Source organism: Rhincodon typus, chromosome 10, assembly GCF_021869965.1.
Source record: "Rhincodon typus isolate 14 chromosome 10, sRhiTyp1.1, whole genome shotgun sequence".
NCBI lineage: Eukaryota > Metazoa > Chordata > Chondrichthyes > Orectolobiformes > Rhincodontidae > Rhincodon > Rhincodon typus.
In genome coordinates, this window is record NC_063341.1 from 13,582,363 (window position 1) to 13,609,866 (window position 27,504).

The window sequence follows — 27,504 nt, forward strand, 5'->3', positions numbered from 1 at the left end:
TTTAAGGTGAGGAGTAAGTGGGTCAGAGGATGTCTGAGGAAAAGATTTTTCACCCAGAGGGTGGTAGAAATATGGAACGTGCTGCCTGAGAGGGTGGGGGAGGCAGGTACTTTTGCAACATTTGAGAAGCATCTGGATGCGCACTTAAAATGGCCAGGGCATAGTAGGTTACGCATCAAGTGCAGGTTAATGGGATTAGCATAGTTTGGAGTCTGTTGGTCAGTATAGACATCGTGGACCAAGGGGCCTGTTTCTATGCTGTATGACTCTGTGACATACATGCATGTACAACAAACCTCCTGGCCTTGCATCTCTATTTTATTGACTTAGTTCTTAATTTGCGTTTTCTTCAAAATTTCACTTTCTGTTTTCTGCTGGGCTTCTAATCATGGGCTTTAATTTTTTAAAAAAAGTCTTACAAATTATAAGCCAAAAATGCAAGCAAAAAGCACATCTTCCCCTCTCCACTGAACTCCCCCCACTGCTCGAAAATCCCAGAAATATATAATCACTCAGGCTGTGCCTAACTCCGAACATGATCAATCCTTCCTGATTGTATGAAGCTTACTATAAGTGCCATTCATTTACCACAGGCCACAAAATCTGGTCCATTAAGATAGGTCACCACAAGCTTGGTCAAAGTAGTAGGTTTTAGAGCATGAAGTGAGAGATAATTACACAACATGTTCAGACTCTTGGAACAGAATATCACCGGGGTTCTACAAACCTGTGGCTAGGCTGCAGACCATAGTTTGCATGATTGAATCGGCTGTTCACATTCCATTCAGCAAACCAGCTAGCAACAGATGTCGGAAGAAAGGTATAAATGCGACAGGTGAACAGCATGTCAGCCGGTAATCCTCTGCTAGCCACACGGTTTGTTACCCAGGCACCTCGTCTCGTACTGAGGAATACCTACAGCACATTTCAAGAACATAAAGACAGCAAGCTTTAAATTTTGCTCCACGTTTTTGCAGCTTTGGTCTCCATTTTTTTATGCAAGGATGTAAATATGTTGGTGGTGGTCCAGGGGAGGCTTACTAGATGGGAACCTGAAATGAGCAGATTATCTTCTCATGACAGGTTGGACAGATTGGGTTTGTTCTCAAGTGAAGTTTAGAAAAACAAGGGGTGATGGTTATAAGACCCTGAAAGGTCTTAACAAGTGATGTAGAAATTATAAGAACCGAAAGAGTTCTGAGGAAGGGTCACCGGACCTGAAACGTTAACTCTTGTTTTTTTCCTTCACAGATGCTGCCGAAACCTGCTGAGCTTTTCCAGCAACTTCTGTTTTTGTTGTTGATGTAGAAACGATGTTTACGTGGGGACAACATGGTGGCTCAGTGGTCAGCACCACTGCATCACAGCACCAGGGACATGGGTTCAATTCCACCCTCAGGTGACTGTCTGCAGGGAGTGTGCATGTTCTCCCTGCGTCTGTGTGGGTCTCCCCCAGGTGCTCCGGTTTCCTCCCACAGTCCAAAGCTGTGCAGATTAGGGAGACTGGCCATGCTAAATTGCCCATTGTGGCCAGGGTAGGTGCATTGGCCATGGGAAATGCAGGGTTATGAGGATAGGGTGATAGGGTGATAGGGTGATAGGGGGAGGGGGGGGGGGGGGGGCAGGCCTGAGTGGGATGTGCTTTGGAAGGTCACTGTCAACTTGATGGGCCAAATGGTCTGCTTCCACACTGTACAGATTCTATGATTGCGGGTCAGTCTGGAGGCAGGCAGCACTGTTTTAAAATTAGTGGTCCTTTTAGGTCAGAAATTACAGCAATTTTTTTTCTCTCAGATGGTTGTGTGTCTTTTGGAACACTCAGCCACAAAAGGTGGGAGAAGTGGAACTGTTGAATTTCGTTAATGCAGAGGTGGACAGATTCTTGTAAGGCGAGGGAATCAAAGGTTATCAGGAGCAAGATGGGAATGTGGGATTCGGAAGGCAAACAGATCAGCCATGATCTTATTGATTGACAGAGCTGGCTTGAATGGTCAAATAGCCTACTTCTGCTTCTTATTTGTACATTCATATCTAAATGCACAGGTAAATATCAGTACTGCATTTTATTTTCAAAAATTTATTTTCAATAAATTCTCAGCTGAATGGCCAACTCCTATTCCAGTGCACAAATATATATATCTATGTAATAGTTGATACAGCAGATTAAGGGGGAAAGGAAAAAACTGTTCAACTAGGTCATGGAATCACAGAATTATTACAATGGAGAAGGAGGCAGCTCAGACCCTTGTATTTGTACCTAATCTGGGGAGGTGATGGCCTACTGGTGTTATCACAAGACTATTCATCTAGAAATTCAGTTAATGGAAGATGGTGGAATTTGAATCCAATTAATATCTGGAATTAAGAGTCTAATGATGACTGTGAATCCATTGTCGATTGTTGGAAAAACCCATCTGGTTCACTAATGTCCTTTAGGGAAAGAAACTGCCATTCTTACCTGGTCTGGCCTATTTGTGACTCTAGACCCCCAGCGATGTGGTTGACTCTTAACTGCTCTCCAGGCAATTAGAGATGGGCAATAAATGCTGGCCTAGCCATTGATACCCACATTCAATGAATAAATAAATAAAACTCACTCAATGACTTAATACCATTCTCCTGTTTTTGACCGTTAACCCTGCACATTGTTCCTTCCCAAATAACTGCCTAACTCTCTTTAGAAACAAACTAGGTGAGCGCCATTGCACCAAACTAAACAACCGTGAAGAGGCATTAAAGAATCATTGTATAGCCAAAGATGTCAAAAAGAGATATTCAGATTGAGAAGGATAAAGTGGGACTATTTATCTGGTCTCAGACACATTGGATGTCATTTATGACTTTGAAAGAGCTGTTTTGGAACTGTGGAAAGGGCAGAAACCAGATTGGAGGAAATCAAACATACAGTTTCAAGAAATGTGGGCTTTGATATGGGAGCATCAAGGCTTCGAAGAGGACAGTGGTTCAGAGAGGGGATAGTAGTTTGCCAGGATGGTGGACTGTCAGAAATACCAAACACTTGGCAAATGGATTTTTGAAAATACCGCTGTAATCAAATTGAGAAAAGAGTAATTTTTTACAACAGTGGATGTAGAGAAGTAGGAACTGGTTCAAACTTGCTCCTCATTTCTGTCATCTTGTGCTTTTATTTCAGATTTCTAGTGTTTGCCTACTTTCTTTACAATTTCTAAGCCAAACCAATTCCTAGCAATCCTTACTTTCCTGAATCTGGATAAACGGTAGCTACCTCATTTTATGGTGTGAGCACAAGACAACGCAAAGCCAGCAGCCATTTTGGTCATTACATTCTTTCTACTTTTAACTACAGAGTTTTAGATCTAATGGTTTCTCATTAAATTTGCAATGGTAAGATTACATCTGGAGTACTCTGTGCACTTGTGCGCTCTATTGCTTACTAATTGTATATTGGTCAAGGAAGAATTGCGATCACCAAATAAGCTTGTTTGGACATGTCCCTTTAAGATTGCCCCACCACAATGCTGCATGTACCTTCAAAGAACCGCAGCTTGTTCACAGAATATTTGTCCTTTGCTGGGCACATTTCCAATTGCCTTACAGCCCTTTGCCCACACAGAAGAGGTTAAATCTGATGGTTAGAGAAGAGATTATATAAACAGGCCTTATGAATTGATTGAGGTATTCAAGGTTTTGAAAGGAACTGATGGGAAAGAGAGAGAATTTTTTTTTTCTGGTAATGGTAGAGCCGAGAGGAAGGGGGCATAACCCTAAAATTAGAACCTGGCCAATCAGGAGTGAACTCAGGAAACCTTTTTTTTCATGTAAATACCGGTAGGAGTCATTGGTAGAACTCATCCACAAAAGTAAAAACAGCTATAGTAAGAATTTAACATTGGAAATTGATGAATGTTTTGCAAGATGAGGATTAACAGAAGAATATGGAGCCTCAGCAAAATGATGGGGTTCAGAAGAGAATGGCAGCCATAATCTCACAAGATCATGGACAGGCTTGAGCCACTGAATTGCCAGTCTCAGTTCCTGTATAATTGTCCACAATTATTTGTTGTCACATTATGATTGCATTGTTTACTATGTAGCATTGTACCATGTGGCAAAAGGGGAGATACAGAAGACGTTCTGCTGTTGCAGACTACACCAGATCAGGGTTGGAGAAGCTCTACGTGACAGACAGATAACATTTCAGTTAAAATTAGTCAATTCAGTTGCTCACCACCATATTTTCAACAATTCCTAAGAGCAGGATACCTTATTTTGTGCTAGCCCTTACCTGTTTAGCATGTCGGCTGATTTCAACTGCAAGGTCACCTCCAGAGTTTCCAATTCCAATTACTACCACTCGCTTTCCTTCAAATATCATCGGACCTTTATATTCCTTACTGTGCATGTATTGACCCTTGAACTTTTCTATGCCTAGCAAAACAGGAAAGAGAAAAGGAATGTTATTTGCTCAAAAATCAATTATCATAATATAACCCATCTGCTTTCAAAAGCTTTACTATTTCTGAAGAAAGGTCCCGACCCAAAATGTCAACTTTCCTGCTCCTCTGATGCTGCCTGACCTGCTGTGTTCTTCCAGCTCCACACTGTGTTGTCTCTGACTCCAGAATCTGCAGTTCTTGCTATCTTTACTATTAGGAACAAAAACAGAAGTTGCTGGAAAAGCTCAGCAGGTCTGGCAACATCTGTGAAGAAAAAATCAGAGTTAACATTTCAGGTCTGGTGACCCTTCCTCAGAACCCTTTACTATTTTTGCTATACTACTTTACTATACTAATTTTACTATTAGACTTGTCTTGATCATCAGTATTTTTCATACTCCCCATTTTTTGCCTTCTAATCTTCTGGATTTGCTTCTCTTCCCTGTTTTATTCTGTATTTTTCTCTTAGTTTTCTTCTGAATTACCAACATTAAATTTATGATATTCCTCCCTAATAGAAATCATTTTTGATATGCTGGTTCACAATTCTGAAAATCGTAACAACTTCTGAACCCTGTGTGCATAATTAAATGCAGAAACACAGAAGTTGCTGTCAATGATTTGAAATTTCTTCACAAGAGTTCCCTTTTGTGACACACCCCAAGAATGCTTAACAATTAGAAATTACTGAGCTGATGAGAATTTCTACTCCTATGCTTATAGTCTCTCTGTTATTTTTTGAAGAAGTTACATCTTTTTTAATAGATGTAATTGGGCTTTTGACAGCACACCAAGCTCTTAATTACTCTTAAACAGCCTCACTAGCTTTGAAAGAGTTATTTTGCAGATTAAATGTCAAATACCTCCTTGTATTTTCATATTTATTTAAAAATTAAAGTCAATTTAGAAGATTATAGCTTCTACCTTAATCCCATGTGCATGTCCTAACCATTTTTCCAGAATCTGTATCATTTAATAATTAAAGTGGAAGATTTTAATGATATTTCCCTCCTGTGTTGCTGTCTGTGAACATACTTCACTATGGTTGGCTGCTTAACTTGCTTGATGACATCATTGATGGAAGTACACCTGGAGATTTCCTTAACTTTGCACCAGATTCAAACTGAAGCCAGGAAATGTGATAGCATGCCATGGAGACTGTTAGACGATTACAGGCAAAAAAAAACTTTAAGGATAGTGACAAATGCTGTTGCCTCACTACAAACATCGTTTGTTGACAACATTATTGAGGACAGGTTGACAGGACATTTTATTAGGGATGTTCAAAATCATGAGACGTCAAGACATGAACATTGGCAAAAGAGTTGAGATTACTGGCACTGATTTAAGGTGATTGACAACAAAAAGATGGTGAGATGAGGAAGATAATTTTTTATGCAACTAGTATTTAGTATCGGGAATTCACTGCTTTCCAAGGTGTGTGCAGGCAATTGAGAACGGTTACATAGTCACCATCAGGCTAGGTTTTAATTCCAGATTTCATTGAACTCAAAATTCACCATCTGCCTGGGTAGGATTTAAAATAATATCTCCAGAATAATGTAGTGAATAATGCCACTACACAACAATTCATCTATGAGCTACATCCATTACACTACCTCCAAGTCCAATTTTACAATTGGACAGATTTTTGAAACGTACGTCGTAATTCTCAGTTTCCTGTCCTTCACCCAGAAGCAAGTTGCTTACTATGATCTGCCTGTATTGCTTGCAAACAAAGCTTTTCATTGTACTTAGGTCCACGTGACTACAACAAATCAAATCAAGTCTGGCACCATATTGTTCTGCAATGAATCTGCTAATTTTCATTCAACTCTGTTTATTTCAAATTGTTCATTCATATAAATGGAGATAGCACCAAAAATGTCTCCCATTGAAAATCTGTCACTTACTTCAACTGCAAATACTGGCTGGAGACAACAGAGCATTTGAGAACATGCACAGCAAGAACTACAAGACCTGTGTTACAGAAGGGAAAAAAAATCCCAAACACAGGGGGCAATGTTCACAAAGCAACCAAGTGCCAGGGTAATGTGTGATTGGACGCAGCTTTAAAAATGCAAGTTTAACTTTGTGACTATGGGAGCTAGTGGGACATTCCACATTCATTGTCTAATCTGTTACAGAGAGCAGAAGGGAATTTCTAGGTGACCCTGGTAAAATAACTCCCTCATCAATGCCTGTGAAATTTTACTGACAATCAAAAATATGGAAAAAAAAGAAATCACCAAGCATTTTATTCATGGGTGTGTATTTGAGCTGAAATAGATCCCTCCTCTTACTATTCAGGTATTCACAAACCTGGAGATGAAAGTGTGTAACCTTGGACTGAAATTTCCAGCCTGCCCATGTTGAGAATGGAGATAGTGTTGGCCTGCCAACGGAAGCTGTCTAGGGGGAGGTCAGTTCAGGGCCAGTGCTCCAATACTGAACATGCAGGCCAACTGGAGGCCCTCCCTGCCTGCGTGGGAGGTGTAGCCATTGGGTGTACAATATGTGAAGTTTTAAAAAGGATGCCTTCATGTTAAAGTGACTTACCAGCTGTAGCCCCTCACTCCTGTCAAGGTAGGAAGTTTCTGCTTGGCCCTCCATGAGCCTATCTTGCCACCTCTATTTGCACAGGGAATCCTTCTCTGTGCAAATTAAGGACACACCTTTTTTTTGGAAAATCCCGAAGAGTGACTAAGTCATGAGGGAAATGTAATCCAAGGTTAAGTAGCCTTGAGTAATTTCTACTTCATTTAAGTTTCCTCTCAGCCTTCCTTATTCAACATAATCAACATGAATCTGATTTCCTTTCTTTAAAATTCATTCATGGGATTTGGGCATCAATGGTTGGCCAACATTTATTGCCTGTCTTTCAGAAGTTGGTGGTGAGCTTGAACCTCTGCAGTCCCTATGACATCGATAACCTCACAATACTATTATGGAGGGAGTTGAAGTGAAGCAAGAACAGTGTATTTCCAAATCAGGATGGTGCGTGGCTTGGAGGGAAACCTGCAGCTGGTTGTGCTCCCACGTATTTGCTGCTTTTATCTTTCTGGACGGAAGTGATTGTGGGTTTGGAAGGTGCCATCTGAGGATCTTTGGTGAATTTCTGCAGTGCATCTCACAGATAGTACACACTGCTGCTACTGAGCATCGGTGGTGGAGGGAGTGGATGCTTGAGGATGTGGTGCCAATCAAGTGGGCTGCTTGGTCCTGGATGGTGTCCAGGTTCTAGAGTGTTGCTAGAATTGCACCCATCCAGGCAAATGGGGAGTATTCCATCACACACCTGACTTGTGCCCAGTAGATTGGGACAGGCCAGGCTTTGGGGAGTCAGGAGGTGAATTACTCGCTGCTGTATTCTGAGCCTCTGACCTGCTCTTGTAGCTGCAGAATTTATATGGACAGTCCAGTTCTATTTCTGGACAATGGTAACCCCCAGGATGTTGATAGTGGGGAATTCAGTGTCGATAATGCCATTGAATGTTAAAGAAGTGATGGTCAGGTTCTCTCTTGTTGGAGAGGTCATCATCTGGCAACTATGTGGGGTGGATGTGTATTCCTCTTAAATTTCTCCATACCATCACCTCCCCATGACATTGATTTCCACATTGTCACAGCACATTCTGGATAAACACATTTCTTCTGAATTCCTTGTTTGATTTCTTTGTAGCTACCTAATTTACTGATCTCTAGCTTTGTTCTTCCAAACAAGTGGAACACCTCCATTAGTATCTAATCCGATAATAATTTTGAAGAGCTCTGTTAGGTCACTCTTCCATTTCAAGGAAGGAAAGACCCTGGCTCTTCATCCTTTACTCATGGATATAAGGTCCAAGTTCTTCTTTCAGCTTTGCCAATCTGCTTTGACGCCTTGCAGTATGTCTATCTTCTTTTTTATAACATGATGACCAAAACTGTACAGATTGCTCCAAATGTCGGTAAACACAGACTGTTTGCAAATTCACAAGATCTAGTCTAGTCCACCCTCAGAAATAAACTCTTGTTCTCAGTTTGCTTTTGTTATGACCTAATGAATACAGGTTACAACTTTCACCCTGATTTACATTCCTAGATTCTTTTGTTGCTCTTGCTTATCTAGGTCCTTATCTTCCAAATAAGGTGGGTGACCTTTGTATAAGAAAAATGCAACACCTCTCATCTATCAGTGTTTAAATTCATTTGCAATGACATGTCCTTCTGCAGATTTTTTTTCTTCTTTCAGCCTTCCTCATTATGACACCCACTCCCAACTTGTCACCTGCTATATAATAAATTGTGTTTTTGTTTCCAATGTCTCAACCATTGATATAAATTGGGAGCGACTGTGTTCCTAACATTGCTTCTTGCAAGATACCACTTCCAACATTCTGTCACTCTAAATACCCTTTACTCTTACTCTCTGCTTCCTGTCTTACAGCCACCTAACTGTCCATTCTAAAACTGGTCAAATGACTCCACATTCTTTGTCCTTATTTCACTTATATGTTGTGATGCACCTTATCGAAGGTCTACGAAATAACTCCACAGAGGCCAGTATCCCGTCACCAAGTCACTCTTTATTTCCACATGCATAGTACATGACACTGGCCCAACTAGCTCAGAGATGGCTCCGAGAGTGAGAAGAACCCTTGACACTCTTGTTTATATCTGTCAGCCAGGGCTCCCTGATTGGACCAGATTAACAACCTCAATCGGGGAATTCACATTCTGTAAAATCTATCAGGCTGTTCCAATCACTGCAGTTTGGTCACTTTCCTATTGCCAATAGTGGGAGCTAGCAGTGACCAAATTGTCTATTGTATTTCCTTCATGCGACAGTGACCACATTTCTCCAAAGAAAAACATAATTGTCAGGTTAAAGCATGCGAGGTGGTGTGTAAATAGAAGTTGAGTTGACCTGTAACATGTTATGGAATGTACTATAATCGCTATATAAAAAAATTAATTTTTTTATGCTAATTACTCTCAACATGCAATTTATTTACTGACCAAACTCAGTATCAACTCACCAGGAAAAGAATCCAGAGGCAAATGGGCATTGACATGATGACCAGTACAGACCAGAATGGCATCGAAAATAGTTGATTCCAAATTGTCCTCTGCATCTCTTGTCACAACATCCCATTGCCCCGTCGTGGAGAAATCATCTCGTTTACTTATGCTACACACCATAGTCTACAGAAATGGAATGAAGAGAGAATAGTTTAGGAAAACTTGCGAAATGTACCCTTTGGATTCCTATAGTACTCTCTGAGACTGGAACAAGGCACAGATCGAATTGAGACTTTAACATGGCTTTTTGAGATGAATAATATCAAGCTGTTAATTTTCTAGATTTCATCTTCTCAGTCTTTGTCTTTCTTTGGATACTCCCAAGGTGTGCTTCATTCCCTTTGTAAGTGACTTGGTGACACTGCCCAGTCGTCTATGTTTGATCCACACAGTCTATCTTTTGAGTTGGATGATTAACTTCCTGAAATATGCACAAGATAGCAAGAGTCATTTCATTTTAAAACAGAGTCCATTTGCTCCCCTATTTTGTTTCCAAGGGTAGCTGATACATGACAACATCACTAACTGCAAGTTCCCCTCAAATCCACAAACCATCCTGGCTTGGAAATATATCCCCGTTCATTTCAGTGTTGTTGGATCAACATCTTGGTACTCCCTCTCCGACAGCACTGTGGATGTCCCTTTACCCCATGGACTGCTGTGGTTCCAAAAGGCAACTAACCACCACCTCCTCAAGTGTAACTAGGAAAATGCAATAAATACTGGCCCAGCCATCGATTCCCACATCTCCTGAATGAAACTCTCTAATGAACACACCAACTGACTGAGAAGTTGAAACATTTTCAATGATTTTCCATCAGCAGCAAAGTGAATATTAATGTGTCTCACTGCTCTATATTTGCTTTGTTAAGCAGGTGACACCTCCAACCCTGTTTTCAGTGACAAATGTCTATTGGGGCTCTTCCCAGAAGGTGGTGATGTGGGACAGCAGTGTGGGCTGCTGAGCAACTCCCTGGTTTTCCAGCTAAGATCAGCAACTCAGGAATACAAGTAGTCACAGTCTCTGGGAATTATGTAGCATCGAGGAATGTGAACTTTGATGGACATTCCATATTTGCAAACACCTTGCTTTATTCCCATTTTCAAAGTATCCACTGCAATTCGGTGAAGATGGTTTGCTCTTCCCCATGCCTGAAAGCAGAACAGGTAGAGGGAAAAATAAACAGTTGAAAAGAGCAGTAAAACTGGGACATGAATGTACTGGAGTTCCATTTTCAGGTATACAAGACAAGTCAGACTAGTATGAACATTTCCAAGGTCATCAATCTGAAGTACCAATTGTATTTCTTTCCCCATCGATCAGTTGCTGAATATACCTAGCAACTTCCTTTTTTGCATCTTTCCAGAATCTGCACATATTGCTATGGACCAGATTGGGGCAACTAGAACAGGGAAACCAAAACTATTTCTATGTGTTATATTTGGAACATCCATTTTTGAATCAAAATCACATTGGATCTAGACAGCTTGAAATGTTTAAACCTTTCCCTGAGTTGCGCACTCTCAAGCTCCAGAAAAAAACTGTACCAAGCCCAACGATACAGTTACCATCTGTCTACAGAGGGAGCTGAAAGGATAATGTCTGAAAAGAGTTTTGACATTTACTGTCATAGGTTCAACCAAACATCCACTCCCAGATAATTTTATGTTCTGGTGCACATCTTCAAATTCCTCCATGCCCTCCATCCTTTCAGTATCTGAGCTTGCATTATTCACATGGCCTCCATTTTTCCAACCCTAGCACACTCAGTGTTCTCCTCTACCCCACTGCAAACCACCAAGTATACCAGGATTTCCATATCTCTGTCTCTGCTATATCCCCATTCTCCACCATGTTTCGACTCTGTCCTTGACGGAGTAGGGCAGCCTCAGAATGCCAATGCTCATCTGTGCGCACAGCAGGGCTTTAAAGATGGCATAGACACTAAGCATGCTGGCCTTTCCGTGGGTAACTGCTGAGTGGCAGACTGTTCTAGAAACAGCACATGGTAGGATGGGGCTAGAATCGGACTTGAGGGATGCCACAGAGGCACAGTAGGCAATTAATGCAGTGAGTTTGGTAAGATACAGCAAAAAAAATCGCTAGGCCTCGTAGCAAAAACCATCCAAAAAACTCATTGAACTCAGATTTAGCCAAAAATATATAAGAATCAGCCCTACATACCTCACTTGTGTTACATATAGATAGCGCACAGAAACTTTACATTAGGGAAAGCACAACTATGTAATTGGAAGCTTGTTTCAGGGTCAAATCTAGCACTAAGTTTGAAAACAGTCAAGTCTATTTTCAGACAATTTCCAGATGAGAGGAGTAGATTTTAAAGCAGGGATTGCAAACTGAGGGTTGGTATTTCTAAGGTTGGATTTGAGGAATTTTCTGCTCCTCCAGTGCTGGATATCGGATAAGGAATGGAGCGAGATGGAGGTGGAGGTGAGATAAGGATGAGTGGCTTCAGCAGTAATGTGAGTACTAAAGCCTGTGCTTTCAGGTGCTCTTGCTCAGTATCAGCACATAGATAACAAAAATAAACAGGAGAAGACCAAGGATAGATCCCTGAGGACACTGGCAGCAATGGTCTACAAACTTGAAGAGAATCCATTGGAATGATACTCTGGCTACTATTGGATGGACAAAAATGGGACCAGTTAAGTATGGTTCCGTCCAGTTACATGACAATGGAATGGAAAGATGTTAAAGGAGGATGGTGTGGTCAACCTTGTCAAAGGCTGTGGAGATAGCAAGAACATTTGGACCACCTGCAGCCAAACAAGTGTGTACAAATGCTTCGATCGAGCCATGCACTATTCTAAGATTGAACAGGTCCTTTAGTTCCCCAAGTAGAATCAGCCTCAAAATGACACATGCTGCAACTTTGCAAAACCAGATCAAAATCGTACCTTGAACTGTATGTACTTCAGCAGGTTGAAATGCTTGGCATAAAGGTGGAAGTACTCCAGAATCCGAGAGTTATGCATGTAGTTTGGGTAATCATCAGGAATTGGAAAGTCACTGTAGCACATCATCTCCTTGGAGGTATTAATGATCAGTGATTTATAAATGCTGGCTCTAGCATCTGTTATATTTTCCTGAACAAAAAAGATTAAAACATAATTTTATAGGAGGTTTTTGCATGAACATTAACATTCTAAAATCCCTCCTTAGCTTATTTTTGAGAAGGGCAGTCCTAAATTTGACTTACTAATTTGAATCTGAGAATTTTTGTCTTAATCACAATTTTAAAATATTTTCCCAATTTGCCACCTACCCATTACTTACCAGCCTTACATGCCTCAGTAAAGTCACATTTGAGATTGTTGCTGTCAAGTGTGAAAATCCCCATCTCTGTACACTTCTCCATACCTCAAACACCAAGCCGCAGCCTCCTAATTCTTCTCTGATCTGCCTGCAATGTTTCAATCCACTTATCTCTCAGTGAATCCACAAGGTGTAGTCTCTGAGGAACACAGCAGAGTTTATACAGAAGCTTTTCCTCCAGTGTATTGTCTTTGCAACTTAGCATCCTATTGTCTTTACAGTCTCCTGCTGAGCAGTAGTGGTCATATTGAGCATGTGCAGAAAAGGGGATGCTGAGGGGATGACCGTACAGACATCTTTGAGGTTGTCAAGATATTTAAGAGGATAGACATAGAAAGGATGTTCCCATGTGTGGGGGCCACCAAAGCTAGAGATCAAAAAGACAAGTTAGCCACCAGAAAATCCAAAAGGGATTTCAAGAGAAATGCCTTTACACAGAGAGTGGTTAGAATTTGCAACTCACCTACTGCAAAGCGTGACTGGGGTGAATATTCAAACTGTATTTAAGTGAAGCTAGAGACAGAAAAGGGAGCTGAAGAGGGAGGAGGCTTGTGTGGAGCAGAAACATTAATATACATCAGTTAGTCTAATGTCCCAAATTATTTTTTGTAAAGCACTTTTAGATGAAGTAACAGAATTTTTTGTAAAATTTCTGACAGTTGGTTTTATAGCTGTCCAGTTATATATAACCAACTGTCATTCTATATTGGCTTATGCTTGAAATAAATCTTAAAAACTCATCAGTCAATTTCTTAACTCCTAGGATTTTGTCTTTTGCTGCATGTGATGGTGGGGGTGGTACTAATGAAATACTTGATGGCTAAAATAATACTGCTTCATAATGTGTGATGAGACTAAGGGGATGTATTGTGCAGTCACTGGATCTCTGCTTACACAAGTTTTGCAAATGACCACTATTACAAAATAAAATCTCGATCGCAGAGTGCACAAGTTGAGCTGAGGAAATCTTATGCACCCTTGAGGACTATTTAAACCTTGATCAACACCCCATTGGCGCTACACAGCAAGCAGTGCCAAGGCCTGACAGTGTAAGAAAGCATCCACTTCTATCAAATGACTTTCAGATTTGGGTCAGTGTCCAAACCAGGATTTATGTCCTTGTAATATACAAGGGACAGTGTAACAAAGTCCTGCACTTTACTCCCTTTTAGTCAAATGAAGCACCATGGTGGGCCACATGCAGAGAAGGTAAGACTAAGTACATACAAATACAATTATCTTTTTATTTGGGGTCACTTCTACTTTGAATTGAATGGCAACAACAGAAAGGAATGAAGTTGGAACACTGCGACTTTCAATCGCACCAAATGAAACCCCAGAAAACACGAGAACATACCTGGAAGTTCCACAGCCCTCCAATGTCATTGCTCCTCTCAAAGCAGACAGGCTCCAAGTCTTCATCCAGACAGCACTTTATACAGGCTAGGCCACTAGAACCAGCCCCAATTATGGCAACTCGCTTCGTCATTTTCACCTACCAAAGCAAACAGCCAATAGTTCAACATTTCATCGGATAAAAATACATCAAGACACCAAAAGAAAGTTGTAGTCCTTGCAGCCGAGAAGACCATTCAACTTATTATGTCCATGCTGGCCTGCCTTACCCCATCCCACAGATTGAACACTGAACTGCATTTCTCCTGAGACCTTCCAAATCTTCCCCAGAAATAAGGAGTGCAACTACTCCTCAGAGAGCCCTTTTAGACTGGAGTAGAGTCATGGGGAGACAGGATACACCAGGACAGCACCATCTATCAAATGGTAAACTTAAAAGGCCAGAGCGAATGTTAGTAAGTGGGGGAAAGGATGAATTACTGAATGGGATGGGTAGCAAGGTAGGTGGAGATAGGATGGGTGAGTTGGGTAGTGGGTGAGGTGGCAGATGGGCACAATACCAGGTGCATGGGACAGTAGCTGGGTCGAGGGAGTAGTCAAGTAGCTGAGGGAATGGTCAGCTGGTCTGGCAGGTGGTTGAGAGGACTGGTCAGGGAGGAAAGTCAAGTGCTGAGGTTGCAGTGGTGGGGAGGAAGGAAGTTTGATCCAGGTCTGCAAAGTAGGCTGGAGACAGTATGTGTTGTTAACCAGGAGTTAAACTGGGTTTTCTTCTCTCTGACATACCTTGGGTAACTACATTAGAACTGTAGTCTAACTCGGAGGGGCCTGAGAAGCAGAGGAATTGCCTGTCAGAAGTTCAAACATCCCACGCAATTGTTGGAGACCAGCACATCAGTACCTCCACAATTTGATCCGTGTCATGATCCAGAGCCCAGAAAATATGAGTCAGCTAATGCAAAAGGTCATGGAAACCAGAGGTGTGCCAAATGTTACAAAAAAAAATTGGAACGCAGATTATGCCAACATTGGGGGAATTGCACTGAAAAAGAAAGTACAACAGGGTGGAAAGTTGAGTCCATAATGTATGTGAGCAGAGCTGAACAGAACTTACATGGAATGACAGACGCCAGTGTACAGCGATAGGGTTAGATCAGTTTGTAGATTGCGTGTGGGATGTTACGTAGCATACATAACTTTATGTAAAAGAGCTCCTCAAAAGTGTGAGTTACTCAACAATACTATGTATCAGTATTACTGTTATAATATGTTTATGTTGGAAGGAGTTCACTGTTATATAGGCCTGCTGAGGTGGCAGATACTGGACCTTTGAACAAAAGGCAACCTTTAATACAAACTGCAGCTGCCTGCATTCTAACTTAGGTTACACTTGTGGGTCTAACTACCTCGTTCACTATTTGCTTCAACTATGTAGGCGACGAGCATTCTTAAGTAGAATGAATCTGTTCAAACTAATCACCCCAATGTGTCTTAACTGTGTTGACATAAGAAAGGAAAACAAGTGCACTTGTCTGGGAAAACTGTAGCTGAGCCCGCAATTAGAAGAGACATTAAAATAGATGTTTTTTCAGACAATCATATAGAAACTATAAGTGCAGAAAAGGGCTATCCTCAAGCAAGATTAGACTGTTAAGTGGAATAATTCAGAGCAAGTATCAACACAGCAATGATTAACAGGTACAAAAACAGAAATTACTGAAGAACCACAGCAGGTCTGGCAGCTTCTCTCTACAGATGCTACCAGACCTGCTGAGTTTTTCCAGCAATCTCAGCTTTTCTTTCAGATTTCCAGCATCCACAGGTCTTTGGGTTTTTTTTTTAAGGATAGCAGACAGATAGCTAGAACAGAGCTGAATGCAGTTTCAAAGCTGTCTTATTATTATTATTTGTCCTAGGATGGGCAACTATATTATTTCTGTACTTTGATTTTGCTATTCTGTTAATGAAACCGTTAGAAATGTTTTGATGGCATGAGTTTTGTTAACTATTATCCAAGGCACAAGATTATTATCTTTAGAGACAACAGAACACAGCCCACATTTTGCACTTGTTTGTTGCTGTGAAAAAATTGATATTGTTGCAGATAGATAACAGAAAAGGGATCAATATTGGGCCCCAGGCCACATCACAAGTCATACCTACACAACCGAAGCAGCCATCCATCTGCTTTCGTTCTTCTTTCTATCCTTCAACTATCCCTTTCACATGTCATCACAACGTTTTGAACAAAAATGTTTCTGAAATTTCGCTGCATTGAAAACATTTGAGGGTGTTCACCACGGTTCAACAAACAGTGGGCCAACAGGAGATGGACTGAAATTTAAATAAGTGCAGTGACGCATCCAATACTCTCTCTGGGTGACAATGCCAGTGCACAATGCCTCAAATTTAAAGAGACCATTAGAGATTGAATTTTGGGTTGAAAATGAAGAGCTTCAGAAGTTTGTCATAATTTAACCGTGCTCCCTCCCCCACCCCACACATTGCATTCTTTAAGTTATTTCTTATTAAAACCTATTTGTACATTTTTGAATATACCAAGACAATTCCCTTTGTGACATTCACTTGCTCAGTTACATTCTGATCGACCTGATTATAGCCAGTGTAAAGCTAATGGCCTCTCTTTTCCTTCTGAATTTTTGTGGTGTTTTCCAAGGATCCAACTTGGGTCTTCTCCTAGTTCTCAGTTACATCCTGTCCCTTCGTGACATCATGGAAATAAAGATATTCATTTTCACATGTGTATCGATGACACCCAGTTCTACCTCATTCACCATGTCTTTTGACTCTTCCTTGTTGCTAAATGATCAGTCTACTTGCAGTAGTCAGCACACATTCAGAAGAAAATCCCTGCAATTAAATATTGGGATGACACTAAAGTTATTGTCTTTGGTTATTTTGGCACCTCAATTCTCTAGCTATCAATTCTATCCCTCTTCCCGGTAACTGACAGAGACTGAACTATGCTTTTTGCAACCTTGATGTCGTATTTAACCCCAAGAGGGGTTCCCTACCACCTCGATTTGATTTGATTTGATTTGCTTTAAACTTTATTGTCTTGTGTACTCAAGTACAGAAGTACAGGAGTAGGAGTGAAAAGTGTACAACATCACCACACATGGCGCCATCTTAGGTAGGAAGGTACCTAGGTACAAAACTTAGGTACAAGTGGTAACATAGAGAAGCAAAATTGAAAGTAAAATGTTACCACTGTTCTTAATATAAGTAGAAAAATAAAGAAATAAACTTAAAACTTAACATTACAGTTCTTCCTAGCATTAAGTGGAACAATAAAGTGATAAAGGTAAAGGTTCAACAACCTTTCTTAAGCACACTCCCTGCAAGGGCTCGGTCTCCTCCTCTTTGGCCTGTTCTCCGGGAAACCTCCGGCTTCCCGCTTTCGACACCGCAGATGCTGGGGGTCCTCTCTCAGCAACACTTCAGGCCTGCTCTAACCACGTTGGGTTCAGGCCCAAAGCCCTTCCCTGCTTCGGACTTCCAGCCGACACAGCTCCAGGCCCTCAGCCGCTACCAAGCTCCCCCCCACCCCACCCTTCCCCCATGCCATCAGTGCTGCCGCCTCTCTCTCCAGAACTCCAGAAGGTAAGTAAAAAATGACAAGGGGAGAGAAGGAAAAGAAAGAATGCAACAGGCCTGGATTGGACAGGCGTGCTGTGCCGGTGCCGCCATCTTGAATAGCTGGCTCGCACTCTCCTGCTACCGCTGCCTTAAAAGGCCTCAATTCCTTTCACTTTCCTTGTCTTTCTCCCTAACCGTGCATTTTCCTGCACAGCTTTCCAAACTTGGACAAGAGTCAATGTCACATGGCTGCAAATTGAGTTGGACCTCACCACGCCATCACTAAGACTGCCCATTTTCACCTCCGCAGCATCACCAAACACTATCCTTGCCTCAACCCAACTGTCCTTCATCTGTCCCGATCATTTCTCGACTTAACCATTCCAGCGCACCGCTGGCCAGCCTCCTACATTCTACCCTTTGCAAACTTGAGTTCATCCAAAATGCTGCTGTCCATGTACTTACTCAGGCCAAGTCCTTTTCACCCATTCCCCCACCCTTTGTTTTCTGAATTACACTGCCTCACAGCGAAGATGTACCTCAATTTTAAGATTCTCCTCCTTGTTTCCAAATCCATCTAATGTCGCACCTGTCCTTATCCCCATAATCATTCCAGCTGTGAGATATCTGTGATTCTGACATCTTCAGCATCCAATATTCTCACTGGTCCACTAACAGTTGGTTGTGCCTTCTGTAGTGATTGGAATGAGGTCAACCAGGTGGACCTCATAAGAATATGAGTTCCCTGATTAGGGGTGTTAACCTGGTCCAATCAGGGAGCCCTGGCTGAAAGATATAAACAGGAGTGTCAGAGGATCTGTTCACTCTCAGAGCCAGCTCTGAGCTAGCTGGGTCAGTGTCATGTACTATGCATGTATAAATAAAGGGTGACTTGGTGACGGGATACTGGAGTTAGTTCATCTTCAATTACCTAAGTGCTAAACTCTGGAATCCCCTCCATAGATTTGTCTAATCTCGCTCCCTCAGATTTTCTTTGATAATACACTCGATAAAGACTACAACTGGATCAAGATTTTGTTCATTGCCAAAACAATTTTTTGTGTGACTTGGTGTCAAATTTAGCTTGATAATGCTCCTGTGAAGTAGCTTTGGATGCTTTATTGCTTTAAAGGCACTGTGTAAATAGAATTTGTTCCTGTTATAATACGAATAATGGCTAGTGAGAATGTTGTTTCAGGGCGCATCTGTTTAATAGGCAGTGATATCTGCAATAGTACATCAGGGCTGCTATTACTTATGTATCAGCTGACTGCAGATTGTGCAACATTTAGTTAATGTTATAATGTATTAAAGTGGGATCAGGGTGATGGCTCCTCCTTCTCTCTTAAGAAGAAAGCCATAGAAGTCTACAACATATCAGGTGAGCAGCACAATGCAATTCATCCCAGTAAGGGGTAAACCAAGCAAGACAAACAACACTGAAACGAGTCAGCATTAGGCACTGGTACCAAAGCATTAATTGTTCCTTTCCACAAGACATACACAAGGCAATATTTCAGAGCTCTTGTAATAATACATTACCAGTAACACCAGCTGTGCTGTACAAATACCACCAGCTGCACTGTTCAAATATGTTTGCTGCTGTGTCATGAATCACAGAATGTGACAAGAATCCTGAGACACTACCATTTATATTTCATCAGGCCACATTTTGAAGGTCCCAACAGGTTGCACTATTAATCAATCACCATTCTGCAGCCCACTTTCTGTGTAATGTGGTAGCAATCAAAAGTGTAAGGAGTCTATTGAGTCAAAGGAGGGGAGGAAGAAAGAGAGCAGACAGGGAAATAAAGAAAACAATCACAAGAGCAGGGTTACACATAATTCAACCTAGAAATGTGCGCGGCGACGGAGGACAATCAGCTCATTTAGCTTGAAATCAAACTCTTTTTACAGCAGATTTCTACATTCCAGAGTTTATTCTTCAGAGTCATTAAGTGTCCCTCCATAGCAGAGATCTGTACTCCGTAACTCTAGTGTCCGTTATCATTACACTCGATCTGAAGCAAAGCAATATATCTCAGAACTCCATCCCTTCTCAGCACCAGGCCATTTACACCAGAGCTCTTTAATCCAACCTGTTATACTCCAGGCCTCCATATTTCCTGATCACCAAATTCCCGTACAGCACAGCAATATAAACCAATGCTCTTTCCTCACTTCTCATGAATCACTTCAAGCCACGCACTAGCACAGTATTAACTCTGAGAGAAAATAAAATCCAAGCGACCCCTCCATACTTCTAAGACAGTCATTAATTGTATCTAACTGACAACACATGCATCAACTGTATGTGTAATATTGACCCTGAATTGCTTTTCGCAAAATATTAATGCTTAAAGTCCACCTCATATATGTAGAACATAGAACATTACAGCGCAGTACAGGCCCTTCGGCCCTCGATGTTGCGCCGACCTGTGAAACCAATCTGAAGTCCATCTAACCTAAACTATTCCATTATCATCCATATGTTTATCCAATGACCATTTAAATGTCCTTAAAGTTGGCGAGTCTACTATTTTTGCAGGCAGGGCATTCCACGCCCTTACTACTCTCTGAGTAAAGAACCTACCTCTGACATCTGTCCTATATCTATCACCCCTCAATTTAAAGCTATGTCCCCTCGTGCTAGCCATCACCATCCGAGGAAAAAGGCTCCCACTGTCCACCCTATCTAATCCTCTGATCATCTTGTATGTCTCTATCAAGTCACCTCTTAACCTTCTTCTCTCTAACGAAAACAGTGATTGGAATGAGGTCAGCCTGTGGATCTCATAGAATATGAGTTCCCTGACTGGCGCTGTTAATCTGGTCTAATCAGGGAGCCCTGGCTGACAAATAAGAACAGGAGTATCAGGAATTCTGTTCACTCTAGCAGCCAGCTATGTGCTAGCTGGGTCAGTGTCATCTACTGTGCACATGCAAATAAAGGGTAATTTGATGACAGGATACGAGCCTTCATAGAAGTATTTCAATATAAAGCCGCAGTTCCATTGAACCTGCTTCCTCACCCTTCTGGAATAGCCCCTGCCCCCATACAATTCAAGGTCATTCAAACAGTACCTTTTGAATGCCAACAATATCCTTTTTTGATAGGGGGATGTATGGGGGAAATACAGAGTTTAATAGGGGCATTGACTTCAAGATGTAACGATGCATATGTGTGACAACTGATAAAGCCACAATTAACGTACTGTGTGGAGTAATGGTGCTGGATTAATTTAGGGAGTTTTATCAACACTAGATCCCGCATGCATTACTGAAAAAGCATTGCCATTGAATGCAATGCACATATGAATAATTTCTTCCAAGTTAGAAACTTTGTCTTTTAAGACTCATTACTAATGTGGAATCATTGAAGGTATCTTCTGGGGCTGAGGGTGCCAGTAATTCCTTTAATTAGTTTCAGCACCTAATTTTTGCATTGTGGAAGGTATATCTCACTGCACTACGTCTAATAGAACCCAGAGAAACAACAACAAAACTTCCCTATTATCTGGGATTTTTAAACGTTATATGCTCACCTCCAATTACTCTGAAGCTGGGCGAAGTTAAGATTTGGGGAGTCCAAGATTGGTTTGAAATGTAAATTCCTTTATTCCAAAGCATCACATGAGAATTTACAGCACATGAGCAGACCATTTAGTTGAACTGATCTATGTCGATGGCTTCACTTCAGGGTCATCCTATTCCTCCTCAACCAACTCCATCAGTATTACATTCTATTCTTTTCTTGTCTCATCTGTTGATTCTGCTTTCCCTTAAAAGCTGCTGCCCTTTCACAAATATATTCATCAGGTCACTCCCACCTCTTCAACTTCCATTTTCTTGCAAAATAAGAATGAATCTATTCAGTTTTCCCTGATAGATATAACTTGTGGCATTAGCCTTGCAAATTGTTCGTGTAATTTCTCCTGTGTGTCTACATCTTTTCTATAACTTGGTGTTCAGAATTGTGCACAGTGCTTTAAATTTTTGGTCTATTTAAGATAATGTAATTTTTGTTTTTTTTACTTTTATCACTCTACGAATGTGCAGCGCTTTTTTTTTTAAAAAATGGTCTTATTAACCTCTTTTAGTCATTTGTGTGCCTGTAACTTACATTTTTTGGAAAACTAACTCTTAATAAGGGACAGGAACAAGAAGGACACAACCTCCATATTCTTCCTTTCAAAAGACATTGCCTCTCAACTTGATTTGATTTGATTTATTTATTGTCACATGTACCTAAGTACAGTGCAAAGCTTTGTTTATGAGCAGTACAGGCAGATCATAATAACAAGGAGATACAGATCAGCGAGTGAAAAAAAACTTTGAATTTAAGTTTAAAAATGTTGAATGGTTATAAGAAATGTTAGAGTTAGATCTGCTGTAGGGAGCTTGCAAGGAGTCGCACGGTGTCAGCACCATAATTTGTCAACTCCCCCCACATTCTGTAGATAAAATGTCTTCTTGTGTTTTGTTGCAATCTTCCACATTATTGACCATGCCCACAATCTGGTGTTATTCACAAAATCTCCAATTACTAATCTAAGCAGTGAGCAACAGTGATCCTAACCATCACTTGCCAAGCCCGATTATTTTAATTATTCATTCATCAGCGTTCGGAAGGGATCTTCCAAGGTTTTGGCCTAGTGACAGTGAAGGATTTCCCATCTTTTGTCAGTCTGAATAGATAGCCTTCATTCCATTTCTGTTTTGTAGCCAATTTGCTAGCCATTCTGCTACTTGACCCCCTGACAGCACATTTTCTGACTGAAGTTGTGAGCTTTGGCTTTTATTTCAGAGGGAATGCAGTATAAAAAGAGAAGTCCTGCAGAAAACTATACAAGGCACTAGTTGGATCAGAACTGGAATATTGTGAAAAGTTGTGTTCCTCTTATCTAAGGCACTGGAAGAAGTCCAGGGAAGGTTCAATGAGCTGATCCCAGGTATAGAAGTAATTTCTTCTGAGAGAATGAAAGGAAGCAGGATACAGCTGTTTGATGGCTGTTGTGCTCCTGACACCTTTGAGTCCTCATCCCCACTTTGGGAAGTTGTGGTGTAGCTGGTACTACTTAAATAATGAATATATATATCATCAACTAGCATAACTCCCCTGCTCTTTCTGCATAGTCGTGTAGTGTTTTCCTCTCCAAATATTTTTCCAATTGCCAACAAATTGCACCACATATACATGTAGAGGCAACCCGTATATGTTCCATGATGAACATACATTGCAAAATTGGGCATTGTCTACGCATAAAGTTGATCTTAGCACCTTAAGAGACGTTGAACAAGAAAATAACTTAGATTAGTAATACGGCAGACAAAAATTCTTCATTTGGTTGTAGTCAGTCAGGGCAGATTGGAACTTCTTATCCACTTCAAAATCCATCACGATTGTATTGAATGTAATGGGTCAGGCATAAATAGCCCATGCCTGTTCTTATATTCCAAAATGATTTTCAAAATAACTTAAAATATTAAGAAAATTTGTTTCTGAAAGAAAGGGAGGGCAGTTTTTCAAGAAATTGAGCAATTGCTGCTGGAAAATAAAATAAGCTATTTCCCAGACTTATTCTAACCATGAAATGTATTAATCCAAAAATTAATCAATATTTTCTGTGGTCGAGAATCCTTGACCCTATCCTGAAGAAAATAAATCTTAGGCCTTCATATTCTTTTCTAACCAGACTTTTATTTGTTATTTTCCTTCAAAACTGAAGGAATGTTGAGAATGTCTATAATTTGACTTACAAACCCCTGTTCCACTACATTTTCAATGTAATTACAATGCAATCAATCTGCCATGTCAGCAACTCCCACACAGACAGAAGGATTTTTTAAAAATGACCAGTGAAGTCCATTTTCATGCCAGTACAACAATTCTGCAGTAAGGGTAAACTTGCTGACTGCTAACATATGATCACTGTTATCTCTTCGAAATTCATCGAACGAAGTCCAAACTGTGTGTTTGCCTTTTCATTTTTATCTTGATTGAAACTTGCAACTTAGCCACTTAATGACTGAACAGGAGACTGGAGCCACAATTAATCTGGCTGTAAGTTCAGCAAATACTGCCATTTGTTGCTTCAAATAGTAGGTAAGTATCAATGAGTTAAGATATATTTTCTACCCTTAAAACTGTATATGAAAAATGAATCAAGAAGGACCAGAAGGTTTTTTGTAATCAGTGATTTAACCAGAATTTTATCCAACCTGAATTTACACAGAATTCAAAGAGAAGAGTAGAGCTCTTGTCAGTTTTTAACCGTAGGAAGTGGTGAGCAATGTGAGCTTCGAAGTATAATAAACAAAGATAGTCACAGGTTCCAGGAATACATTGACTGATGAAACAGACAGATGGAGTGTAACGCAGGGGAGTGTGCATTCATACAGTTTGGAAGGATAAATGAAGACAGGTAGTGTAATGTTAATTTTAAGGTCAGGTGCAGAAAGAAAGAGACCTGGGGATGTAAAATGCAAAGTGCAAATAAATATAAAAATTCTAATTTGAATGGTGAATAGTAAGAAGCATTTACAGAGTTAATACCAGCAAACATCAGTAAAACAGATAACCTGGTCACTGTTCTTACTGTTGTTTGCTGTTCAGAAAATGGCTTCTAGCTTTCCCAACATTACAACAGTGATTACACTTCACAAATAATTCATTAACATTGAAGCACATTGAAACGTTTGGGACAATGAATAGTATTTTACACAAGTGCAATTTGCTTGTTTGGAGCATGTTAGTTGAGCTCTCTATAGTCACACTTACAGCAAAATGTTATCAATCCAGCAATAGTAACTAGCGCTCAGATTCAGGCCTGAGTGGCTTTAGACAATAAGTTTTAATACATAGAATCCGAAATTTCTTTTATTCATTTGTGGGATGTGGGCGTCACTAGCTGGCCATCATTTCTTGCCCATCCCTAGTTGCCCTTGAGAAGGTGGTGGTAAGCTGCCTTCTTGAACCGCTGCAGGTCACCAGCTGTAGGTTGACCCACAATGCCATCAGTGAGGGAATTCCAGGATTTTAACCCAGTGACAGTGAAGGAACAGCAATATATTTCCAAGTCAGGATGGTGACTGTCTTGCAGGAGAACTTGGAGGTGGTGGTGTTTCCAAATGTCTGCTGCCCTTGTCCTTCTGGATGGAAGTGGTCGTAGATTTGGTAGTTGCTGTCTGAGGATCTTTGGTGAATTTCTGCAGGGCATCTTGTAGATAGTATATGCTTCTGCTATTGAGTGTCAGTGGTGTAAGAGTGGATGCTTGTGGATATAGTGCCAATCAAGCCGGCTGCTTTGTCCTGGATAGTGTCAAGCTTCTTGAGTGTTGTTGGGGCTGCATCCATCCAGGTAAGTGGGGAGTATTCCATTACACTCCTGACTTGTGCCTTGTAGATGGTGGACAGGCTTTGAGGAGTCAGGGGGTGAGTTACTCGCCATGGTATTCCCAGCTTCTGACCTGCTCTTGTTGCCACTGTGTTTATGTGGTGAATCCAGTTGAGTTTCTGGTAAATGATAACCCCCAGGATGTTGATAGCGAGAGATTCAGTGATGGTAATACCATTGAATGTCAAGAGGTGGTGGTTAGATTGTCTCTTATTGGTGATGGTCATAGCCTGGCATTTGTGTGGCAGAAATGTCACTAGCCACTTGTCAGCCCGAGCCTGGATATAGTCCAGATCTTGTTGCATTTGAACACGGGCTGCTTCAGTATCTGAGGAATCACGAATGATGCTGAACGTTGTGCAATCATCGGCGAACATCCCCACTTCTGACCTTATGATGGAGGGAAGGTCATTGATGAAGCAGCTGAAGATGGTTGGGCCAAGGACACTACCCTGAGGAACTCCTGCAGAGATGTCCTGGAGCTGAGATGATTGATCTCCAACAACCACGATCATCTTCCTATGTGTCAGGTATGACTCCAACCACTGGACAGTCTGCCCTGATACCCACTGATTCCAGTTTTGCTAGGGCTCCTTGAAGCCACACTCAGTTGATGCAGTCTTGATGTCAAGGGCTGTCACTCTCACCTCACCTCTGGAATTCAGCTCTTTTGTCCATGTTTGAACCAAGGCTGTAATGAAATCAGGAGCTCAGTGGCCTGGCGGAACCCAAACTGGGTATCACTGGGAGCACGTTATTGCTGAGCAGATGCTGCTGGATGGCACTGTTGATGATGCCTTCAATCACTTTACTGATGATTGAGAGTAGACTGATGGGGCGGTAATTGGCCAGATTGGATTTATCCTGCTTTTTGTGTACAGGACGTACTTGGGCAATTTTCCACGTTGCTGGGGAGATACCAGTTGTTGTAACTGTTTTGGAACAGCTTGGATAGGGGAGTGGGAATAAAGGGAGAAGTTGCGGAAAAAACTCGTAAGGTCTGATAGCAGCATCAGTGGAGACAGAGAAAGAGGTAACATTTCAGCTCCATGACCCTTCGTCAGCAGTGGCCAAAGCTAGACTGAAGCAAAATACTGCAGATGCTAGAAATCTAAATATAAAATTCTGTAAAATGTGAGGAATGCTTTGAGAAAGTGCAAGGAGAGAGGGTCAGAAAAGAACAAAAGGGGAAGTTGGTGTTGGGGTGCAGGCACAGGAGATTAAATACCCTAAGTGATTTAAGGTGCGTGGCCAAAGAGAGTGGTAAAAGGACAAATAAACAAAAGATGTTTCTCAAGGAGGTGTCATGCATAGCTGGCAATTTAAAGTGAAAAAAAAAGAAATAAAGGAAACAAGAAACTAAAGAAAACAAAGATAAGAAAAACAGAATGAAGGTAGAGGTTACAATTTCAGATTGTTGTATACAATGTTAGTCCGGAAGGAAGATCCCAGGCAGATGTTAACTCAATACCCTTCCCTGCAACTCACAAATAAATGTATTATCAATTGAGTGGGTCTTTCAAATACAAAGGCGCTGACTACCTTAAATCTTCAAGGTGTGAAATCCACAAGAAAGTTTATCTAATCAATCCAAACATCCAACTTATTTGTCGAAAGACTTTGGACTTGGAAGAGGTCACATGATAAGACAGCCTTTTCTTAAAACAGCAAGAAGAGTCCCACAAAAATCCATGAACAAACCCCCCAAACCCCGCCCCCACTGCAAGGCATCCAAGCAACCAAGATAATAACATGGGAGAAAGGCACACCCTAACCTGTCCCAAATCTGAGTTCACCTGAGAGTCAATCTCCTGGAAATTCAACTACAAGAAGCCTCACAGCTTACTGAAGCTCCTCTGATTCACAAAACGTTCACTTCAACTAAAGTATCAACTCATTTCAGGAAGGTCAGACCTGCCACAAAAGCAAAGATAAATTGTAATTGCATTGTTTTATCTTGATCTGAAATCTAATCTTTGCAAGAGATGAGTGCACGAAATGTCACGTTTTAAATATCTGGGGTGACTGTGTGATCACAAATAGCCTCTACTTGTAAAACTAAGAACAGCTTGCTAATGCCAGTGCTTAACTGAGATAATTGGTCTGAAAGCGAGAAAACACACGTCGCGTACAAAAACTTTGATCGTTGGCAGTTGACTTATAGTTTTAGGGCATTAAATTTGCTTGTCAAAAAGAGAGACGCCTTAAGGGAGTACAATTTCTTGGAGCCAAGGTTGGGGCTAACCTGGGTCTCTCATTCTCCGATATAACAAGGTGTAGAGCTGGACGAACACAGCAGGCCAAGCAGCATCAGAGGAGCAGGAAAGCTGACGTT

General features: G+C 41.1%; 2 protein-coding genes across 3 annotated transcripts in view; both read right to left on the reverse strand.

Moving 5' to 3' along the window:
* Positions 1-27,504, reverse strand: part of plpp6 (phospholipid phosphatase 6) — a 143,758-nt gene that overhangs the window by 55,538 nt on the left and 60,716 nt on the right. The window lies entirely within an intron of this gene.
* Positions 1-27,504, reverse strand: part of LOC109917356 (flavin-containing monooxygenase 5-like) — a 42,965-nt gene that overhangs the window by 14,715 nt on the left and 746 nt on the right. Inside the window, exons 1-6 of one of the 2 annotated variants that reach the window (XM_048601842.1) lie at positions 14,177-14,284; positions 12,781-12,958; positions 12,402-12,590; positions 9,440-9,605; positions 4,268-4,410; positions 728-915 (exon numbers count right to left, since the gene is read on the reverse strand). In XM_048601842.1, the coding sequence (XP_048457799.1) occupies positions 728-915; positions 4,268-4,410; positions 9,440-9,605; positions 12,402-12,527 (623 nt within the window). In that variant the 5' untranslated portion in view covers positions 12,528-12,590; positions 12,781-12,958; positions 14,177-14,284. Of the gene's footprint in view, positions 1-727; positions 916-4,267; positions 4,411-9,439; positions 9,606-12,401; positions 12,591-12,780; positions 12,959-14,176; positions 14,315-27,504 lie in introns of those variants that run through there. The other variant, XM_048601841.1, reaches the window with a different exon arrangement.